The 20,141-nt window shown below is 34.5% G+C and overlaps 1 protein-coding gene across 1 annotated transcript in view; it reads right to left on the bottom strand.

The window, feature by feature from the left end:
* The window catches only part of GFRAL (GDNF family receptor alpha like), a 63,967-nt gene that overhangs the window by 30,759 nt on the left and 13,067 nt on the right, over positions 1–20,141 (bottom strand). The window contains exons 4-6 of the mRNA XM_074333110.1: positions 9,125–9,181; positions 7,949–8,279; positions 2,587–2,837 (exon numbers count right to left, since the gene is read on the bottom strand). Of these exons, the coding sequence (XP_074189211.1) occupies positions 2,587–2,837; positions 7,949–8,279; positions 9,125–9,181 (639 nt within the window). The remainder of the gene's footprint in view (positions 1–2,586; positions 2,838–7,948; positions 8,280–9,124; positions 9,182–20,141) is intronic.

The following is a 20,141-nucleotide window of genomic DNA, read 5'->3' as shown; positions in this document are numbered from 1 at the left end:
ATTAGTGAGTTATAAAATTAATTTAGGGTAGTAGTCAACATTGAAAAGAATTAATGGAATAGAATAACAATTATTAAAAAAAAAAAAAAAAGAAGACATTGCACATAAAAAGCTAATGTAAAATGCATTGCATACTGTGGCCTGAGTTCAAATGAGTTTGAAAAATAATCAAATGTGACAAACTGAAACGCTTCCGTAACTGTCCTCTCAATTCTACTCAGTTCTGCCTCTTTCAAGTAAAGTGAGCAGAAGCTAAAGGGCTTTGGAAGCATGCTGTAATGATGGAACTTTTTGATAATGTGTGAGCATGCTGGGGTGATGTGAGAAGTCAGGGGGCAATGGTTAGAGAGACAGTTCATTCAAACACATGTTTGTGCTATTTCCCAAGCATATGGGGCAGAGGATGAGGATTTGTTAGAACTATCCAGGCCTCAGGATTCGGTTCTTGTTTTTTGTTTGAAATGTCTCTTATTCAAGTACTGAGACTGTGACGGAAGACCTTTAAGTTTCCTTTAATTCCGTCAATCTCTCACTTGAAATTCCTACTTTTAGTAGATAATGTTTGAGGAAAAAATCTCATAAAGTTTAGTCTTATTAGGTGAGTGAAGAAATCATTTTGAATTTTCATTTTTCTAAAGCATTGTACTTCAATGTTTATGGAATTTTAAGCACCATTTCTATATTTCTCTACAGATATTTTTTGCTCTGTACAGGTTATAGTAGCTAAAAACATGAAAGTAAATATAACCATAATTAAAAGCACATGAAATTAGAATTAGGTTACTGGGACTGGCACTTTTAAGGAACGTATGCCCAAGGAACTGAGTTATCACTAACCTGTAGGATCTGCATGTTTTGGGGGGTGGGGGAATACCATTTAACATGAAGAAAACACTTATCGATAAACATGATAATGTAAGTGTATATATTGCTATTGGTTTAAAATTATTTTAATTGGTATTTTCTTCTGTAATATTATGAGACACTTGTTATAAGGACCTTTAGTTCCAACAGAATTAGCCAGCTAATGTTGATCAGAGAGTAAAAGTATTTAGAAAAGATGACTCAACATATATAATGCTGCAATTTTCCTCTTTGAATCCTGTTTCAATTGAAATATATCTGTAGTGCTAATTATAAAAATTGCAGAAATCCCACAGAGAACTGAACATATGGTTGGAATAAAAACCATACACTCTGAGTTGTATGTCTATTACCTAATACACAACAAATCACAGTTATAATCACATTGGCTAATGTGTATCTCTTTGGTATATGTAAAGAAAAATATAAAAAGTAATAAAAGGTGTGTGTAACTGTAGGTAGTGAGCTAGATATAGGTATAGGTACATATATAAGTATATACAAAGCTGTATCTCTCAAATATTTTCATAAATATAAAGATTTGGTTTGCAATGAAACATTAAGTATCTATTATTTCCACCTGGGAATGGTGTTTGCAGGTTTGGTGGTTACAACTAGGGTTCTAGATTCCTGGGGATGTTTTGAAATTTGGATGGTTGCATGGACGAACCCTAAAGATGAATAATGGAGAGGTCTTGAATTAGTATGTGATCACAACCTTAAGTTCTTTTTATAAGACTCAGAGAAAAATCCCTCTCAACTACTTGCTCACTTTAAGACTCTGGACAAATTATTTAAATTCCTAAATCTCAGTTTTCTTATTTCTAAAATAGAATAAACAATAACTTTACAAAATATATTTTCCATTCCATCATTACAGATATATCCGTCTACATATTAAAGACCAAGGGGAGAAAAACTAAATCCAAAAGTAAATATGTTTACATAGGTCAGGACGGCCATATGCCATATAGTAATTAAATTAATGATCCCCTGAAGAATCCAACCTTGAGGGTACGCATCTTTGTGTAGTCCCCTCTCACAGTGACTTTGAACTTGGCCATGTGACTTGCTTTGTCCAATGAGACATTAGCAAATGTAACAGAAGCAGACACTTGATAAGTACTTGCACATTGGGGCTTTGCTACAAGTGCTGCCTTCACTATATAAGAGTCTCAGGGTCTACTGCTAAAGAGGTCACATGGCAGAGAACCACGCATTCCAGCCAACAGTGCTTGCTAAACACTATCTTGGACTGTCCAGACTCCGATAAGGCACTAGATGACTGTAGCCACATGAGTGACCCTAGAACAGACAATCAGAAGAACCACTCACTGAGCCAATCCCAGTGTGCACAATTATGAGCAAATAAGTGGTCATTTCAAGTTCGTAAGTTTTGGGGTGGCTTGTTACTTACAATAGATACCTGATACATTCAGTTATCTGAAAGGATAAATCTTTTATGCTGTTGATATTGAAATCAATAGATAATAAAGTGGAAATACTGGTCATATAAATGAAAAACTGTACCACTTGCAGATAAATGAGTAAAATACCAAATGCACAAAACATAATCAGAAAAAAAATTTTTAAATGGAATAGCAAACATAAAGTTGTCTTTGTGAACAAATTTTCTGTGCTGGATTACTACTTTGTGCTATATAGACAAAAAACTAGAAATACACACACACGCATATAATTTACTAAATATTCATAACTTACTGAAGCATGATCTTCTATGAAGCATATGCTGGAAGATCTTGCACAAAGACTCTTCAGTTTGTCTAATGGTCCTACAAGTACACTGCACTTGAAGGACGGTCCCGAGAGTACCAATGTAAGCTGCTTTGCAGTCATCACTTCCTGAGCAAGTGAGGTCCTGCTTGCTTAATGTACCGATGCAAGTCTCATCTTCCTGGCACTTTCTAGTCACACGCTGCCAGCATTTTGACTGAAATGTTCTATAGCGCCTCCTAGAAAGAGTCAAGAAACAGAATTAGTCTCTGAATAATTATTTCACATTAGCATGTGGTACTTCCTCACCTAATGAAAGACAAATAGAACAAAATGTCTCCTAGATGCCAGTACATAGCTGAACACTGTTTGGACAATCAAATATCTCAGTAAAGAGTGTGGAAGAAAAAGTAAAGAAACTATGAATTACTTTCAACTTGTGATGAGAGAGGCTAAGTTTATGATTCCCTGGATGAAGTTTCCTTCACTACTAATTTTGTTTCAATCGCTGATGATTTGCAGCATGAACTACTTGGGAGATTTATTAGCAGTATTTTTTGAAGCAGAAGGTGGTTTTGTGACTAGCATTTGGCTATTATCTCACATCAAGTGATTTCAGATAAGGCTCTTTACATTTCAAGCCAGTTTTCCTGCAAGGTGGGAGGTACTGTACTCTTTCTCAACATTTCTAAGCAGACTAATTAGAATTTTAAAAATGCTTTGAGCTTCTCTGGCAGCAAGAGTTCCTTTAAACCAAAACACTCTGAGTTAATTTAATGACTGAGATAATCCATTAGAACCACATCCATTCATAACTTTTCTGACCATATATTTGGTTCTTGCTGTACTAGTTGAATAAAAGTCGCAATGATATATAATAATTTTAATTTTGAAACTTTCACAGTAGGAGCCAAGAATATTAATCTTCCTACTTAATATTTATCACTTAAAATTACTTTTTACCTTTTCTTGACTAAGTCACTATCAAACATTGGTGAAAACCCTCTGAATACATGACACTTTTCATAAGCTTATTTGTTCACATGGTGCTACTCTTCTTAAATCCACAAACCACATTATTTTCAATAATCTCATATTTTAAGTCATCTTAAAGGAATCAGCTTTTTAATACATCGGCAAAAATTAATTAATATTTAAAGAAATACAACTTTTTTGAGCATAAAATTCTGAGGCCAAAAGAATAGATGTGTTCCTTTAACACAACTAAGGGTTATATACAGATGTTATCTAAATGTAAGTATTGTCAGCATTGATTGTCATTTATGAGTAGACAGTAAATTTGTACTTAGTTGCCATTTTTTTAAAAATATGTGTTTTACTAATTTAAGTTGCATGCTTTATCTACTTATGGAAGTTATTCTTTCTGAAAATTTGTTGTTAAATTTTGCAAAAATAACTAACTAATGGATATTTAATTAAATACTAAAAATCATAAAAGTGTTTTGGTATACTAGTTACCTAAATCATTTGAAGGAAATTTTTAACTATGGCAAAAAATTCACATATTTAAAAAAAATTGTTTTAGGTTTGAAATGTTTTGATGTATATTGTTTCACTATCCTTATTTTCTTGTTATTGTACAATGTTCTACTTTGGTTTATTGCTCAAATAATTAAGTATTTTGAAGTAATTATTAAAATGGAGTTGATTATATGTTTTTATTTTTGCTATTGATTTTGGTTACATTGCAAAATATAAGAGAATGTGGTCTGTTTAACTTCTGTACACAAAATGTATTACATTTGTCATTGTGACCTAACATATAGTCAACTTTTATAAATGACCCGTGGCACTTAAAATAAATGTGTATATTGTGGAGTTTTACATTTAAAATAATTAGAATTTTTTTCTAAGCAAATACTTTTGTTCACTACTTTCTCGAGTTCATACATATAAAATGATAATGCATTACAATTTTCTGTAAATTCCTAAACATTCATAATTGGTAAAACATAATCTCACCCCCAGTGTATGTCTGTATTCTACAAAATTAATTGAAAAATAGTCTTTCTATTGCCTTCTTTGGCCTTTTCCAATAAATAAGGGAGTTTCAAAACCTATCATGAACTGAAGAATCTGAAACAAGACAGAAGTTATGTTTTCAAACCCAAGTGCTCTCCTTTGCCCCATGTACAGGTTTATTGGCAAAAAAGGTAAGTGATAAAGGGCTTAACATCCTCACAGAAGAAGTGATTTTTCTTTTGGAGATTTATTTTCCATCTGAATGACATTAGCAATAATTTAATATAAATGTTGAAAAATCTCTCTAAGGCAAAATATGCTTGAGAAAATGACAAGATTTGTCTTTTTACCTTGACTACTAATATTGTATTGTATTTCCATAAGTTTTGTGAAGTATTCATCAAAGGATTATTTGCATGTGGTTAAAAGAAATTAAAGACACACAGTCCTTACTCTCTAAACTAATCTATGAAAGACAGAAATTACATAAAAGGAGACATGTATAAGTACATTAATAAATTATAAAAATTAAGTAAGTGTAAGATATTCAAAAGTGAAGGAAAATGAGATGACAATTTTTGAGTGTCTATTGTGTCCCAAACTCTGCACCAAGACCTTTGGAGAGGTGGTTAAACCCAGGAGTCCTTGTGGAAGAAAACTACCAACAATATGCTAGTCAATCTGAGAAAGTATTGATGCCAATGTGAGTTTATTTCAAGAGTGTGTGCTTCAGAACCCATCATGGGGTTTCTCAAAGACTATAACAGCAAATTCCATCACTTGCCATTAAAATATTTAATTTGATAGGGAAGCTTAGATATATAATGCTTTGAAGGTTGAATGCAAATAATTCTAGGATAATGAGGTGGCACATCTAGGGCCCTTGCCCTGGAATCAGGTAAGGCTGCAAATCCATGCAGACATCTGTTATTCTTACAGAGATTGATTTAAAAAAAAAAAAAAAAGGTGTCCCCTGGCTGGTTAAAATGTTGTTAGGTTTCATTGTCAGTGTAGATAGATGATAGACATTTGATAGGTAGATAAAGGGCAATATTCTATTTATGATGTGTAAAAATGGGTACTCAAACATTTTTATCATATTTCACTCATTATAGGTGATACCATTATTTTATTACAACTAAGACTACTTGTTGGCAAATAAATTATTGTTATAATTTAATGAATGATTTCATTTAGCTTAAGACTCATCCCAAAATTGTTAGGGATATTAAAATGTGTGAAAATTTGCAACTTAGAATCAATAAAATATAATATTTTATTAAAAAGAATTTGGGGGATATAAATAAACTTGGAAAATCTAAATTACATTATAAAATATTTTATTATTTTTATTATTAACTCAAGAAAAGTAATTAATAAACCTTAAGATAACTGATAAGCATGTACATGACAGGATCCTAAAATAAAATGTTATTAAGAACTTTGCCGTTTTGTATAAGTTGAAGCAAAATATGTCAATGCCCTAGCACTCTGCTTAGATCTTTATCCTTTATTTTCTAGAATGTGTGTTATAGGGAAACACTGTCTCTTTTTGACAAATATTTACGAGATCTGGAGCTACTTTTTCAAGTTACAATGACAGAGTAAAAAGTGAAGATAGCTGACAGTGAAAAGGCCAAAAAAAGCAGTTCACCAGGAACCAACCCCTTCAGGAAGTTATCGTTAAATCTTTTAGTTCGTTTGCCAGTGGTTGAAGCAAGGTGACAAATATGACAGATATTGCTCTGAGCTCTCACACCCTGAGCTACTCTTCCACACTAAACGTTTGTTCTTTAAGTGGATTTGCTATATATGGAGTTTTATTCATTTAAATAAAATGAAAACAGTCCCTGACAGAAGGCACCAGGCAAACAAATTAATACGAAGAATTACTCAAAAAAAGAAGCAAAAGAAGAATTAAAAAATGATATGACTTAATATCAGTTGTTAAATCAAGCTCCTTCAACATGTAACATTGATGTTACAAATAGTTTTGACTCATCAAATTTATTCAGTATGCTCATTCTTTCCTCCCTCTTCCTATTCTTGTCCAAAGAACACATTTAACTATGGATTTCCTCCCACATAAAGATAAATTAATCATAAATATACAGGGAAATGTGTTAATGAAGACCAAAGCAAGGAAAAGAAAAAGCCACAATATTGGAATAAATTTATAGTTCCCAAGAGTAATTACCTAAAAAAGTACAGTTTAGTCTCAACTAGCAGCCAGAGTGGAAGTTTTAACGAGTGAGCCAGATCATTCATTCTTCTTCTCAAAATCCTCCAGCACTTCTCCATTTGACTTGGAGTGAAAACCGAAGTCCTCAGTGTCCCTCAAGGCTCTGTGTGACCTAGGTCTGCCTACACCCCATCCGATTCAATCTTTAACCTCATCTATTGCTCACCCCCTTACTGCTTTTTTAACATGCCACACACCTTTGTTTTCCTCAGCACTGGCTGTTCAAGATCTCTTTTTTGGATATTTAGTGAGAAAGGCTCATTTCCCCACTTCCTCAAGTCTGGTAAAATGCTTTCTACCAAGACCACCTCATTTAAGTTGTGACTCTTTCTTTCCATTCACAAAGCCTCTTATTCTTTTTTGATGCTGCTGTTGTTGTTAATCTCCAGAGCACTCGTTAATTTATAATATAAGATACATTTTCTTCTTATATATTGTCTCTCCCCCCACACAGTAGAATATAAGCTCCACAGGGAGCTTATATTTTTGTCTCTTGTACACTGAGGCCTAAAGTAGTAGTAGTGATTCATAAAAATATTTTTGAATAAACAAATAAATGACTAACGTACTTCCCCTTAGAATCAAGGGTATAAGGTTGGGAAGAAGAGAATGGGTACATTTCTGAAGTCACAGCATAAGTGTGTGCTAGGGTTACCCAAACCGTACTCAAGCTCACGTCTCCTTCCTGATATTCAGTCTAAGACAGAAAGGATTTATTTTGAAGTTTGAAGAGTCATCTTGTCATAATTCTGTGATGTTTAACAGCCCTATATGATCACACCAAAAAGCAAATTAAAAAAACTGACATACAAGCTAGGTCTACTAACCAAATTTATTATTCATTCATCTAATTTGAATATATAATTTTAATAATGCTATCTCATGGCAATCAAATCCCGACATACTGTTTCCTTGTTTAATTCCAAAACATGTTCTGCATTTGAATTTCAAAAAAGATACTACATATGTACCACAGATTCAAAAATATGAATTTTCTGGCTTTGTTTACATCACGTTGGAGAATGGTGGGAATTCTAGCTAATGTAATGAGATCAAGTGTTAGGACTGGACTGGAACAAATAAGGTACCAAAATAAGAAAGTAAGGTATGTGTGTTTTTACTCACCTGCATAATTCATCATTTCGGCAGCTGTGAATTACATTGAGGCAAGTAGGGGGTGGAACTATGTTCACTGCACATGGCTTGCTGTGAAGAGCTTCTTTGGACTGCTGACAAGGTAGATCAGATGGAGCACAGTCACAAAAAGCCAACATCTGGGCAATGTTAAAAGGCATATTTTGATAGAGGAACCGTATGGCTGCTTGGCAGTGTTTCACATCACACAGATTTCCATTTGCTGAGCAAGCTTTAAGGTAAGGGGCCAACTGTGCATTACAGACCACATCCCCTACACACGTCTCTGCCACTTCCAAACAAGACCGGATCCCTTTCATTTCTGAAAGCAATGACATGCCCAGGTTGTGAAAATGTAAACAGAAAGTTGTACTTACAGAATATGCAAAACACTGTGAGAAGGCTATGAGCAAAATACAAAGTGTAGCAATGTGCTATTTTGGGCAAACATGACTTCTTGTTGTTTTTTTTGTTTTTGTTTTTTTGAGTTAATATGAATTTACTGAGACCTGAGTAGTAAGCTATTTGAATCACCTTTCATCTCTACTGGATAAGTATTGTGATCCAGAAGTTATGGGAAGTGTGTAGGGCTAAAACTTAGCTGAAGGAAAAATCCTTGAGTCCAAGTTTTTCAAATATAAACAATAAATCTTCAGAAATTGCATCTGAGTCATGTAGCTTACGATGAATTAATTGGCTTAAGTCAAAATGATTCTTATTCTGTTGCTTTTTTAATTTGAGGGGAAAATCTTGGATAAAGTCTCTACATAGTTATTCTAATATATAAAGATGTTGACATTCTAGAAAACACAGGTATATGTGAATGCCACCCGGCCCCAAACATATACACAAAAATAGTTGGCCTCATATGATTTAATTTATGTGATCAAAATATCCAGGAAATTTAACCAAGATGTAGTCTTTGGTTTTAATTATAAAGTGTCCTCAGCATAACCATAAATAGATGACAGATAGGCAAAGCAGTTGCTTTGGTACATTAGTGGAAAAAATGCAACGATTTTGTTGAATTTTGTGATATTAGCACTATTAAACAGCCACACAATTTATTTTGCACTAACATACTTTTAAGAAGCCTAGCAATTACATTTTAAATTATACTGTCCAGTGTTTACAATGCAGATCAAAATTACAATTTATAAACATTACCATAATAGGGAAGAGTAGTTAGATTCCACTTGAATTTATTATCCTCTTTCATGTTATCTAGAAGGAACACAAAGAGACTATTTCATTAGTAAATTGTTTTCTCAATTTAATAGGAGAATTTGGGCTACATTTATAAATGAGTTATTAAGCAAAAATACCTACAAGCTCATGTAACACTTATTTAACCCTTGACACTCAAAATTAGTGAGGTACAGATGAAGAAAAATAAATCCCAGAAATATCATTCAAGTGAGTTAGACATCCCTGCTCTGAGGATTCAGTTACTTGAAGGTTTAAACAAATGCTAACAACTAGCCCATGTTCACTGAAGTCAACAAAAAATATGTCTGGGGAGGAAAAAACACACAGAAGGAATAGTGCCTGATCAAAAAATAAATAAATAAAATAAATAAATAAAATAAAACTCTTCCTAGTAGGGTCGTAATTAGATTGAAATGTAATGTGAAGACCATTTCCATCTCTGATTATCTTAGCCTCCCAGAGTTCTCAGGAATTAAAATTATAGAATTAAAGAATCATATTGATGGAAGTGAACTCTGTGGCCATGTAATTCTAAAATATTTCATTCAAAAAGCATTGGTTGGGTCTGTACCAGGTGCCATACTGGACACAAATCTTCAGTCCTTATCATCAAGCATCTATAGCCTGGCAGGCAGTATAGACAGATAAGCAAAAAATAAAAATAAAATATAAGGAGCACTAATAGACATTTGCATAAAGTGATAGGGGAATAGTGTGATCAGATTTTTGTTTTAAAATAAAAATTCAATTTTCGTCATTGGCTATTAAGATATTGACTTCTGTTACGGCATACATGTCTCTTTATAATTCCATTTGTCCCTACTTGAGCTGTCTGTCCAAATTCAATGTCAGTCCATCCACTGCATAAATGATGGAATAATCACAAGAAAAATTAGATTTACCTCCAGATGTATCACAGCCTTTCCAGACTTCTGGCATTATTCCAAACTAGTCTCACTCTTCCTGGTTTTTCGTTTTTCTACTGATTAAGTCTCAGCTCAAGAATCACTGTCTCTTCTTAGAGTTCACTCTCCTGTGTCTCGGAGGAAGCACGGAATGTTCATTCTTCTCTGCTACTATCCCATATTGAATGAAATCCCAATAAGCAAATCTTGGAGAGTCATATAGCTTTTGTAACAGATACAAAGTCTAGGCTAGGACTTCTAATAGAGATTAATATCTATTTGGGAAATGATTAGTATGCTGTGCAACTCACTGAAACATATTCAGGAAACTATCATTGAGACATTAAAAAAAAAAACCACTGAATTTACTTATTGTTATGGACTAAATGTATCTGTAGAAAATTCATATGTTGAAGCCCTAACTTCCAGTGTGGCTGAATTTGGAGATGGTGTCTCTAAGGAAGTAACTGACGTTAAATGAGGTCATAACAGTGAGACTGTGATTTTATAGGATTAGTGTCCTAATAAGAAGAGACAGCAGAGACCTGTCACTTTCCCTCCACGCACACTCACTATAGAAAAGTCATGTGCGGATATAGCAAGAAGCCAGGAAGTCTACAAGTCAGGAAGAGAGCTCTCACTAGAAACTGACCTTGATGGATATTGATCTTGAACTATCAGCCACCAGCCTGTGGTATTTTGTTATGGCAGCCCAAGCACACCAATACACTCATTATACGTGCAATTATTACAAACATAACAAAAGTTATTTTAACATGAGAAAATAAATTATATCTTACATGTATACTATTTTATATGCTATGAATAATGTATTATAATAAATTCCCTGCACATTGAATTCTAATTTTATATGGTACATACATATGTGCATACATGGTTTTCCCAGAGGATATTTTAAACATTAGCTTAATTGCTGAAGAAGAGCTAAGGGCAATATGTCATGGGAATAAATGGAAGCATGCAACAATCAGACTTACATCTGAATTATAAGATCATATACATAAAAAATACATACTGTTCCCTCTTACTGATCCACTAATATCAAAGTATATCAAGAACTTGATATCTTCTCACTCTACTACCACTCTGGTCCAAGATACCATGCATTTCTCTGTTGAACTCATCTAGTCTCATGATCTTATTGATCATCTATAAGTAAATGACACACTCCTCCCCAATTTGTATCTACTGCACAGATCTCACTTCTTCTATATTTCATACACAGAATTTAGACATCAATTCCACATATAAAACGGCCTACTATATATGTTCACTTGGACGTCTAATAAGGATTTCAAACTCAACACATCCAAACCTGACTCTTGACCACTACTCCATTTACCACCAAAGCCTCCTTCTTCCTGTTTTTCCCATATTAGTTAATAAAAATAATAGCAGCCACATCCCTCTAATTACTAAAGACAAAAACCTTGGAGTCAACTTGATTCTTTTTTTTTTTTTTCCCTTGCATTTCCATATGATCTTCTAATATCAAAAAATTAAGCATAGAATTACCATGTGACCCAGCAATCCCTCTTTTGGGTATCTACCCAAAAAATCTGAAAACATTTATCCATAAAGACATATGCGCTCCAATGTTCACTGCAGCTTTGTTTACAGTGGCCAAGACGTGGAAACAACCAAAGTGTCCTTCGATAGATGAATGGATAAAGAAGTTGTGGTATATATACACAATGGAATACTATTCTTCCATAAGAAAAGATGAAATAGTACCATTTGCGACAACATAGATGGAGCTTGAGATTATAATGCTAAGCGAAATAAGTCAGATAGAAAAAGTAGAGAACCATATGATTTCAATGATATGTGGTATATAAAACTGAAAACAACAAAAGAACGAGACAAACAAATGAATAAACAAAAACTCATAGATACAGATAATAGTTTAGTGGTTACCAGAGTGTGAGGGGGGAAGGGAGTGGTAGATGAGGGTAAAGGGGATCAAATGTATAGTGATGGAAGGAAAATGACTCTGGGTGGTGAACACACAATGTGATATATGGATGATGTATTATAGAATTGTACACCTGAAATCTATGTAACTTTACTAACAATTGTCACCCCAATAAACTTCAATTAAAATATATATATATATATATATATATATATATATATATATATATATATATCTCCAGAATCTGACAACTCCCCACACTGGTCCACCAACCATTATCGTTTTGTTGCACCATGATAAAAATTCCTAACTGGTCGTCACACGTGGACCTTTTCTTTTGTTCACTCAGTTGTCAACACATAAATGAGACTTATCCTGTTAAAGATATAAATCAAACCATGACACTCTCCTGGCCAAAATCCTTCAATGGTTTCCTATATCAGTCAGAGTACAGCCAACAGTTTTGAAATGAATTACAAAGCCTTTCATCATCTCACCCCGTTTTATACCAGACACCTCTCGCCCTTGCTCTCTGAACTATAGATTGTGTACTCTTTGCTTTTCCTCAAACCTCCAGCTATATTTTCAGCTCAGAAACTTTAACTACCCTGTTTCCCCGAAAATAAGACCTATCCAGACAATCAGCTCTAATGCGTCTTTTGGAGCAAAATTTAATATAAGACCCGGTCTTATAGTAAAATAAGACCGGGTCTTATATTAATTTTTGTAAAATAAAACCGGGTCTTAATATAATATAATATAATATAATATAATATAATATAATATAATATAATATAATATGAGGTCTAATATCAATTTTTGCTCCAAAGACACATTAGAGATAATTGTCTGGCTAGGTCTTATTTTCAGGGAAACACGGTAGCTGTATCTTCTGTCTTATGAGTGCTCTTTCCCCAGATATGACTAACTCCCTTGACACTTTCAATCTTTATTCAGCCATTAATTTCTTCAGAGCAACTTTCTGGCCATCCTACTAAAATTACAAACCACCCACTCAGACCTCTTTTTTTCTTCTACCTGTATTATTATTCTCATTAGCATTTATACTGTTTTAAAAATAGATCTCAAAATCATTTATTCTATTAATTATCTGTTTGTCGCCATACTGGATTCCATGTCTCACTACTGAGATCCCCTCTTTGGTGATCCTGGTAATAATTTCCCCAGCTGCTGGGCGTGTTTTGGATGTTGGATCACATTGTTTCTTTTCCTGGCATTGCCCTCATCCAAAGAAAGTCAACCAACACCAAAGATTACAGACTTCTCCAGAGGATAGCTCATATCTAAGGACTAGTCCATTTAAGGGTTTCAAGGATCAGCTCCCTTGCTTCAATGGGTGTGATATCTCTGAGAAGCCATTCCAGGTCCAATCTTCTTGTAGAATCAACTAAAATCCACAGTTTGCTTTGGCAATTGTATTGCACTTCAACTTCTCACTCCACCTCATCCTGTTTTCCTCACTTTATTCTAGTTGTTGTTCCTGAGACCTCAGCTCAATACATTTTCTGTGTGCCAACCTCTGTCTCAGAGTCTGTTTCTAGGGAAATCGACTCAAGATACTACTCAATTTAGAATGTAAGCTCCTAGAGAGCATTGCCTTTTGTTTCTTTTGTTTACTGCTTTAACCCCACATCTTAGAACATGGCCTAGGCCATGGTAGGCACTCAAAAGAAATATCTATTAAATATATAAAAAATCATCACTTACCACTTTTATCTATTTCTTTAATTTTTTAAATCCCTGAAAAAAATAATAAGCTCCTTTAATGAAGGACAGGGATTTTTTATTGCTTTATTTTCAATTCTGCTGCACAGAACCTAGTGCATTGTAAATGTCTCATAAGTATTAGTTCAATGAATGAATGAATGAATACAATTAATATTATGATAAAACTTTTTAGCATCTACTTCTTTCTTCATAGTCCCTTTGGGACATAATCATAGTATTAATTTTTTTTAAAATTTTCATTTCCTAGGAGAAACACAGGCAGAAATGACACAGCTGGAATTAGAAATTGAATATTCTTTATAACTCATATTTGTGATTATACTTAATGTTTCTAAATTCTTTTGAATACCAACCAGAAACAGTGTCCTGGTTGAATCCATCTTCGTACTCTTCACTGAAGGCTGGAACTTCATTCATTTGAGCATCCTGCATACAATTGTCTTCAAACAAACTTTTAATTTCAATGCACTCTACTTTTGAAGGGTCATTGCACTGACAATTCCACAAGGTCATTTCTTTCAGACTTTCTCTTAATGCTACACACAGGTGGCCTCCATCGAGAGTCTTGCATGGTTCTGATTCCCTCCCACAGGTTTTCTTAAAATTCTCATACAACAGAGTGCAATGTTCAGATTCCTGGCAGATACGTGCTGCTATGACACAGTCACTCTTTTTTTCAGCCATTAGTGACACATCTTTCTGATGGAGCCATTGTGTGATATTTGATTGTGAAGCCAAATATGAGGATAGTGCTGATTTCTCTATGAATACAGTAAAAGAGGTGAATAAAAATTAATTCATTTACTTGTGGCCTTTCAAAATGTTTTCTAAAAAGGATATAGACATAACTTTTATAGATATTACAATAACTATTGCCTTTCAAAAACAATTAACAATTATTTCCAGAGTGCTATGACAAATAATCTTGAAATATTAAAAACTGAGATATAAAACATTGGTTATTTATAGTTTGTGTAACCAGATAATGGTAATGCTCAATTTTTTAAATGACATTTTTCTTTATCATTTACTTTGTCTTTTCATTACATTTTACCAATGACTGATAGAAATCATATGCAACTTAAAGTACTTATAAGATGATCCTTTATTTCTCTGACATAAGTTTTATGAATTTCCATTGTCTCCTAGAAATGCACCTATACTAAAATGTTTCTCAAAATTTTTTCATTATTTCCCCCCTTAACAAGCTTTTTTAGACAGTTTTATTTCTAATTTCTCTACCTCCTCATGAAATTTTAATTTCACAGACATACTATCTGTTTGGAAACTACATGTATATTTGTGATTTATACGTAAGAAAGAGTAAAAACATTTTTTTCCCCACCCCAAGTACCAATTTTCATCCCTTGGTGGTTATATTGCCCTCACTGAAAATGACTGTTTTACTACATAGTTTCAATAAGCCCATAATTGTATAAACTTTATAGAAAGAACATAAGAAAAACTACTTCAATGTAAGACTGCAAATAAGCTTCACATAGCCTTTCAGAAGTACTCGTATACCATCTACTTCTAAAGTCTTAGCTTCCTGAGACACTTCAAGCAGATCTCCACAATGAAAACTTCCTTGATCATTCTTCCCTCAGCCAGTTATATACATACATATATATACATATATATACATATATACATAAATATATATACGTGTATATATATTTATGTATATATGTATATATATGTATGTGTGTATATATATATATATATATATATATATATATATATATCCCCCAACCCCGTTGGAATATCCTGCTGTTAAAAAAAATAGTTGTTTTATTAAATGATTTTTCATTTTACAAATGCCTCATAGTCATGAAAGATAAAGATATTATCATCAATTGAGTGATATGAAAATTTTTCCTTAAAAATGGCCAGAGCATCCTTATAGTACTGTTCAGAGTACAACCTCTATAGTCATGTTTTGAAGCATATACTACTACAGCATTTTGCACATTTCTCAAATAACAGCTCACAATGGATTGTTATAATTATATAAACCAGGCTCCCCTACTAGAACAAAGACCCTCCCTTTTATCCCTTATAATGAGCATATCTAGGCATGCATAAGATATATGTGAATGAATGTTGTCCTCATATAATTAGTTCTCTTATATTGGTAATTATGTGCTTTAAAATAATCTTTAAACCCCTCCAAAAATTGATCTATTTCATTACTCATATAAATAAATAAAATAAGCTAGACTAAATGAAACAATCTGGCTTAATGTCAATTTTACATTACTGTGTTTTAGTTCATCAAGAGCAGGGACTGTCTTATCCATCTTTACATGATTTAGATGCTCAGGTATATATTTAATGAATTAAAAACACATTATCTATTTATTGATCATGTACTAAATGTCAGGCCTTAGGTGTTTTAGCATATGAGAGAGAGAGAGAGAGAGAGAGATTCCAAAGCTGATTTGTTCAAGAAGTTTACAATATATCAATGGAGAATAGAATAGTGTATGCCTATATATGTTGGGGAATGTTTTGGAAATGTAAAGGAGACAGATCATGTCTTGTTGGAGTGCTACTTAAATGTTTGTGCAGGATACTGCAGTTAACATGGGATGAATGCTAAGATTTCCATTATGATTTCCTTGTTTACTCTATGATGAATTATAAGCAATCAGCTGAATGTTCTTTGTAAACATATCAACAGGTCAGGCTCACCATCAACTGCATTTGTGAGATGGCTTAGGTCTTCTCCTCTAGGTTTGCCCATATGAAACTCTTCCTCACTATAAGGTTTTCAATATTCCTGGCTTACCAGTATCACCACATAGTAGCACTTAATAACTATCTATTATGAAAAATAAATGGTTTAAATATGTGAACTGATTTCAGTTTGACTGCTTTAAATTTATATGTAACTGTTGACTGATATATGATAAAAATTGCCATGGAGTTATAAATTAAGTTGTTTTACCTCGAAACAAAATTCAAAAATATTTTTAGCATTTCAACATACTTTCATTTCAGCCTAATTAACTCTAAAACTAGTAAACACCTATTAATTAATTAGAAAAGTGGGAGAAGCTCATCAAAATGGCGGCGTGAGGTGAGCCTCTGTTAAACTCCCCTGGAATTTACAACTAATCGAACAACAATAACTCCACAAAGGCCTCCCTGCACAGCAGACAGGCAAGACGAAGAGGCCCACTACTGAATTCACCTAAAGGTGGGCGAATCGCGTGAGTGGGGGGAAGAGGGAAGGGAGAAGTGCGGAGACAGAGCCACACGGGCGCAGGATGCAGACCTAGCTCAGTGCTCCGAGCTCGCTGCTTCCCGGAACTACCGCAGCTGCGGGAGAGGGAAGAACTCGGACTGCTAGGGCTCCGCTTATGGCCCACAGGGCTGAGGGGGCAGCATATAACACGGCTGAACCCAACGCTCACGGCAGAGACCTAGGAGAAAGGACTGAGGGATGAAGGCTGAAAACGGTGGTTTAAGCCCTCACTGCCGAGCAGAGAACGGAAGCCTTAGGCACTGAGACTAGCCACCCTCTACCTACCCTCCCAGAGCTCTCCCTGCCCCCACCTGCCTGGTCCTAGAAGCGGAACAGTAGCAGTGTCAGATCAAAAGAACAGAATATTTGATGTTCTGAGAACTGTGGACCACAGACACAAATTTGCAGCCCAACTAGTTCCAGCAAAGGGGAGGGAGCTGTGGAAGCAGGACCGGCTGTGGTGGTGGATGCCGCCATTGCTGTGGTCCACCTCTCACAACTCACCCCGCCCCTGGCCCCACCTATCCGGGCGGATCCCTGCAGGAGTAAACAGAACTGCTGAAACATATGGGCTCTGAATCTGGTGCAGGAAGAGCTTTGGAACTTCAAAAGCTCTCTGTATACCCACAGAGACACTGTGCCCTGTGACCCAGGCGAACTATTAATAGAGGAGACTACTGTTTCCCAGGGAATCCCCCCATTGTGTGAGAAGCTGGAATAGTGCAGAGAAAACATAGCACTACTGTGTGAGAGAGAAAAAAAAGGCTACAGTAGGAGAGAAAATAAAACATTCTATCGACAAATACTGGAAAACAAAAGAAAAACCTCTTCCTATCAACCTGTTGTAGAAGCCACTCCTGTAGATGTCTAGGAAGAGAAATAATAAATCAGTAATTGCCATGAATAACCAAGGCAACAAGACAGCTCAGAAAGAAAGTGAAAAATCTCCAGAAAAGGAACTTAAAAATATGGAAATATGTGACTTAAATGACAGAGAATTCAAGATTGTAGTTCTCAAAAAACTCAACGAGATGCAAGAAAACACAGAAAGGCAGTTTAATGAATTCAGAAACACAATCAAAGAACAACATGAGCATTTTGCGAAAGAGATTGAAATTTTAAAAAAGAACCAAATAGAATTTCTGGAGATTAAGAACTCAATAGAAGAAATTAAGAATGAAATAACCAGCTTAGGTAGTAGAGTTGACCAGATGGAGGAAAGAATCAGTGACATCGAAGATAGAAACCTGGAAATTACACAGATGGAAGAAGAAAGAGACTTGAGACTTAAAAGAAATGAAAGAACTCTACAAGAACTTTCTGACTCCATCAGAAAGAGCAATATAAGAATAATGGGCATACCAGAAGGAGAAGAAAGAGAGAAGAGAACAGAGAATATATTCAAACAAATTGTTGATGAGAACTTCCCAAACTTGTGGACAGAACTGGATCCTCGAATCCAAGAAGCAAATAGAACACCTAATTACCTCAATCCCAACAGGCCTTCTCCAAGGCACATTGTATTGAAGCTGTCTAAAATCAATGACAAAGAAAGAATCCTCAAGGCAGCCAGGGAAAAGAAGACAGTAACCTACGAAGGAAAGCCCATTAGATTATCATCAGATTTTTCAGCAGAAACTCTACAAGCCAGGAGGGAGTGGAACCAAATATTCAAAGTATTGAAAGAGAGAAATTATGAGCCAAGAATAATATATCCAGCAAAGATATCCTTTAGATATGAAGGAGGACTAAAGACCTTTCCAGACATACAGAAGCTGAGGGAATTTTCTAATACACGACCTGCACTACAAGAAATACTAAAGGAGGCTATTCAACCACCATCAACAGGGACAATTTGTGGGAACCAAAATATAAAAAGGGGGAGAATAAAGGCCTGAACCAGAATATGGGAATGGAGAAAGTAAGTATGTTGAAGAAAATGGAATAGTCTAAATATCAAACTTTCTTTTAAGGATAACCACTCAAAAAAAATCCAGAACTGAAATACATACTGTAATAAAAGAAGAAACAGAGGGAAACATCATAGAATACCACCACACAGAAATAATAGACAGCAGCAAAAAGGCAAAGAAACAATGGAGACACAGTCTTTCTAGAAAACTAAAGATAGAATGACAGGAAATCCTCACATATCAATAATCACCCTAAATGTAAATGAACTGAACTCACCAATAAAAAGGCACAGAGTAGCAAATTGGATCAAAAAACTAAACCCAACCATATGCTGTCTCCAAGAGACACATCTCAGCTACAAGGACAAGCATAGACTCAAAGTGAAAGGGTGGAAATTGACACTCCAAGCAAATGGTACCCAGAGAAAATCAGGTGTAGCCATAATGATATCAGATGAAACAGACATCAGGGTGAAAAAGATAACAAGAAACAAAGATGGACATTTCATAATGGTGAAGGGGACTGTACAACAAGAAGACATAACAGTCATCAATATTTATGCCCCCAATCAGGGAGCACCGAAATATACCAAGCAACTACTAACAGAACTAAAGGGAGAAATTGACCAAAACACAATTATACTAGGGGACTTAAATACATCATTGACAGCTATGGATAGATCATCCAAACAGAAAATAAATAACGAAATAGCAGCCCTAAATGACACATTAGATGAAATGGACATAATTGACATATATAGAGCACTTCATCCTAAAACATCAGACTATACATTCTTTTCTAGTGTACATGGAACATTCTCAAGGATAGACCATATATTGGGACATAAAATCAGCCTCAGCAAATTTAAGAAGATTGAAATCATACCAAGCATATTCTCTGATCACAAGGCTTTGAAACTGGATATCAACTGCAAAAAGAAAGCAGGAAAAAACGCAAATAGATGGAGATTAAACAACATACTTTTAAAGAACGACTGGTCAAAGAAGAAATTAGAGGAGAGATCAAAAGATACATAGAAACAAATGACAATGAAAATACATCCTACCAAAATTTTTGGGATGCAGCGAAAGCAGTTTTAAGAGGGAAATTTATATCATTACAGGCCTATCTCAAGAAACAAGAAAAATCCCAAATAAACAACCTCATGTTACATCTTAAAGAACTAGAAAAAGAAGAACAAGTGAAACCCAAGGTCAGCAG

This window comes from Rhinolophus sinicus, linkage group LG05 (assembly GCF_036562045.2).
Source record: "Rhinolophus sinicus isolate RSC01 linkage group LG05, ASM3656204v1, whole genome shotgun sequence".
NCBI lineage: Eukaryota > Metazoa > Chordata > Mammalia > Chiroptera > Rhinolophidae > Rhinolophus > Rhinolophus sinicus.
Note: the sequence above shows the minus strand (reverse complement) of the source record. Positions and strands in the feature narration are given on the sequence as shown.